We start from the raw sequence: 2500 nt of genomic DNA, 5'->3' as shown, positions 1-2500 counted from the left end.
CTGTGCCTCCCTAAGAGAGAGAGAGAGAGAGAGAGAGAGAGAGAAGACGTTGAAAAGGGGGCAGAGTTGAAAGAGGACAGAGAGAAGACAGGAGTGGGGAGGACAGATAAGACATGAAGAAAGGATGGCTAAGGAAAGAGAGAGAGAGAGGGAGGGGGAGGAGAGGAGGTATGAGAACATAAACTATAATAAGACACAATGATAAATAAAACAGGGAGAGATGGTCAGAGAGTTGAGGGGAGAGATGGGATAGAATTAAAGTGAATGAGTTAAAAAAAAAGACCTTCACTTTTTTTTTCACGAGAACCCAACACACGCACGTACCCCGCTTTACACACACACACACACACACACACACACACACACACACACACACACACACACACAAACATTCGTGTTTGCCTGTTAAAGATGTTTAACAATACTCACATGACCAATAATTTGTCTCCCTCTCTCTTTCTTTCGCTCTCTCTCTCTCTCTCTCTCTCCCTCCCTCTCTCTCTCTCTCTCTCTCTATGTTGAGGTTTGTGTTTTGCTGGAGAGAAAGAGTTTAAAATTGAATCAAAAAGAGAGAAAATGCATGATGAAATCACCGCTTTTGTGATGCAAGCAATGGTTACAGTGAGTGACAGCCAGCTCAGCCAATCGGAGCTCTTCATGGTCTACAGACCAACTAATAGGATGAACTAATCTGCCCTAAAAAAAAATATGCACCAAAAAAATATACTGTACCCAGTCTGCTCTCACAAAGAACACGCACGCACACACACACACACAGACAAACGAACACGCACACATTTCTCTATCGCTCTTTCTGCTTCTTTCTCTCTCTGAATCAGATTCCTCTGCTCTTCCACATTCTATTGTCCACATTTTCACACTTTTGGGCAGCTGGAATAGAGACACTTAAACCGAAGTGCGTTTTTTTTTTTCTTGGAAAAACCAAATAGGGGCATAATTGGAAGAAGCATGGAGACTATGGGTGAGCGTGTGATTTGCGAATGAGCATGATGCATACAAATACACACACGCACGCACGCACACACAAACACACACACACACAAACACACATTCAGACACAGTAAAATGAATACAGTAATAATAAATGAGATGTATGTAAAATCCTTAGCAGATGTATTCAAATCTGTTAAATCTCTCTCGCTTTGCATGCCAAACCCAGGTGTCTGCTTTTGTTCTGCCAAAGCATTACCTCTGTGTGTGTGTGCGTGTGTGTGTGTGTGTGTGTGTGCGTGTTTGTGTGTGTGTTTCTTTGGCAATCTATGTCAGTCTTTTTACACAACCTCTTCAACTTCTGGATGTGTGTTTATGGTCTGCATCTGTGTGTGTGTGTGTGTGTGGGAGGGAGAGAGACAGAGAGAGAGAGAGAGAGAGAGAGAAACAGAGAGAGTGAGAGAAAGAGAGAGAGAGAGAGAGAGAGAGAGAGAGAGAGTAGGAGAATATATATGATTTCACATGTGTGAGTATATTTGCATGTATGTCTATAATCAGTGTGTTAGTGTGTGTAACACAAACACACTGATTATAGACATACACCCACGGCGCGCACGCGCGCGTGTGTGTGTATGTGTGTATCACAGTCTCTCTCTCTCTCTCTCTCTCTCTCTCTCTCTCTCGTGTGCAGTGCAGGGGGACCCAGTCCTGATAGGGAGTAATGGAGTGCGGTGAGGAGGAGTCGGCCGTGAGTTTCCTGCAGTATGTGGAGGACAGTGGGCTGAGAACATATGACGGCCTGGTCATTCAGAACGCCTCGGACATCGCCCGCGAGAGCGACCGCATACGCAACCACACCAACTGGGCCTACCTCCAGGAGAAACACGAGAAAAAGAGACGGCAGGAGGAAGCCATAAAGAGGTGGGGAGATTTACTGTTTAGTAAATTTACTGTTTAGATTTACTGTTTAGTAAAAAGCCAACATGCTTTATCCGTGCGAGCGTGTGTGTCAGGGCTGCTTAGTGTGTCTTCTGGGTTTTGGTTTTGATCTCCGTGACGCGACTGACTGTCAGACATCGGTATACACAGACCGACAAAGACCAACACAAGGACAGAATCATTTTGTGTGTGTGTGTGTGCGTGTGTGCGTGCATGTGCGGGTGTGTGTGTGTGTGTGTGTGTGTCTGAGTGTCTGAGTGTCTGTGTGTCTGTGCGTGCGTGTGCATGTGTGTGTGTGTGTGTGTGTGTGTGAGAGAGAGAGAGTGTTTTTCAAGCACAGCCGTTCAAAACTAAACCAAGCATTTGCATCATGTTTATTATTTCCATGTATTTGCATCAGATGACCTTGTTATGAATGTGCCCTACATATGACAGCTTGTTTTGTACTTTAAACTCCACGCTGCCTCTGAATACACACAGACACGCACAGAACTCCCTTTCCCTCTCTCTCCCTTTATTCAGCCACTTTTTATTCAGTCTCTTTTCTGTTAGTAAACTAACCTTACTCAGAACCCCCCAACACACACACACACACACACACATGCACACA

General features: G+C 44.8%; 1 protein-coding gene across 1 annotated transcript in view; it reads left to right on the top strand.

Moving 5' to 3' along the window:
• The first annotated feature begins 1672 nt into the window (after nt 1-1672).
• The window catches only part of nyap2a (neuronal tyrosine-phosphorylated phosphoinositide-3-kinase adaptor 2a), a 20772-nt gene continuing 19944 nt past the window's right edge, over nt 1673-2500 (top strand). Inside the window, exon 1 of the mRNA XM_030778661.1 lies at nt 1673-1872. Coding sequence (XP_030634521.1) covers nt 1673-1872 — 200 coding nt within the window. The remainder of the gene's footprint in view (nt 1873-2500) is intronic.

This window comes from Chanos chanos, chromosome 6 (genome assembly GCF_902362185.1).
Source record: "Chanos chanos chromosome 6, fChaCha1.1, whole genome shotgun sequence".
NCBI classification, from domain to species: domain Eukaryota; kingdom Metazoa; phylum Chordata; class Actinopteri; order Gonorynchiformes; family Chanidae; genus Chanos; species Chanos chanos.
Note: the sequence above shows the minus strand (reverse complement) of the source record. Positions and strands in the feature narration are given on the sequence as shown.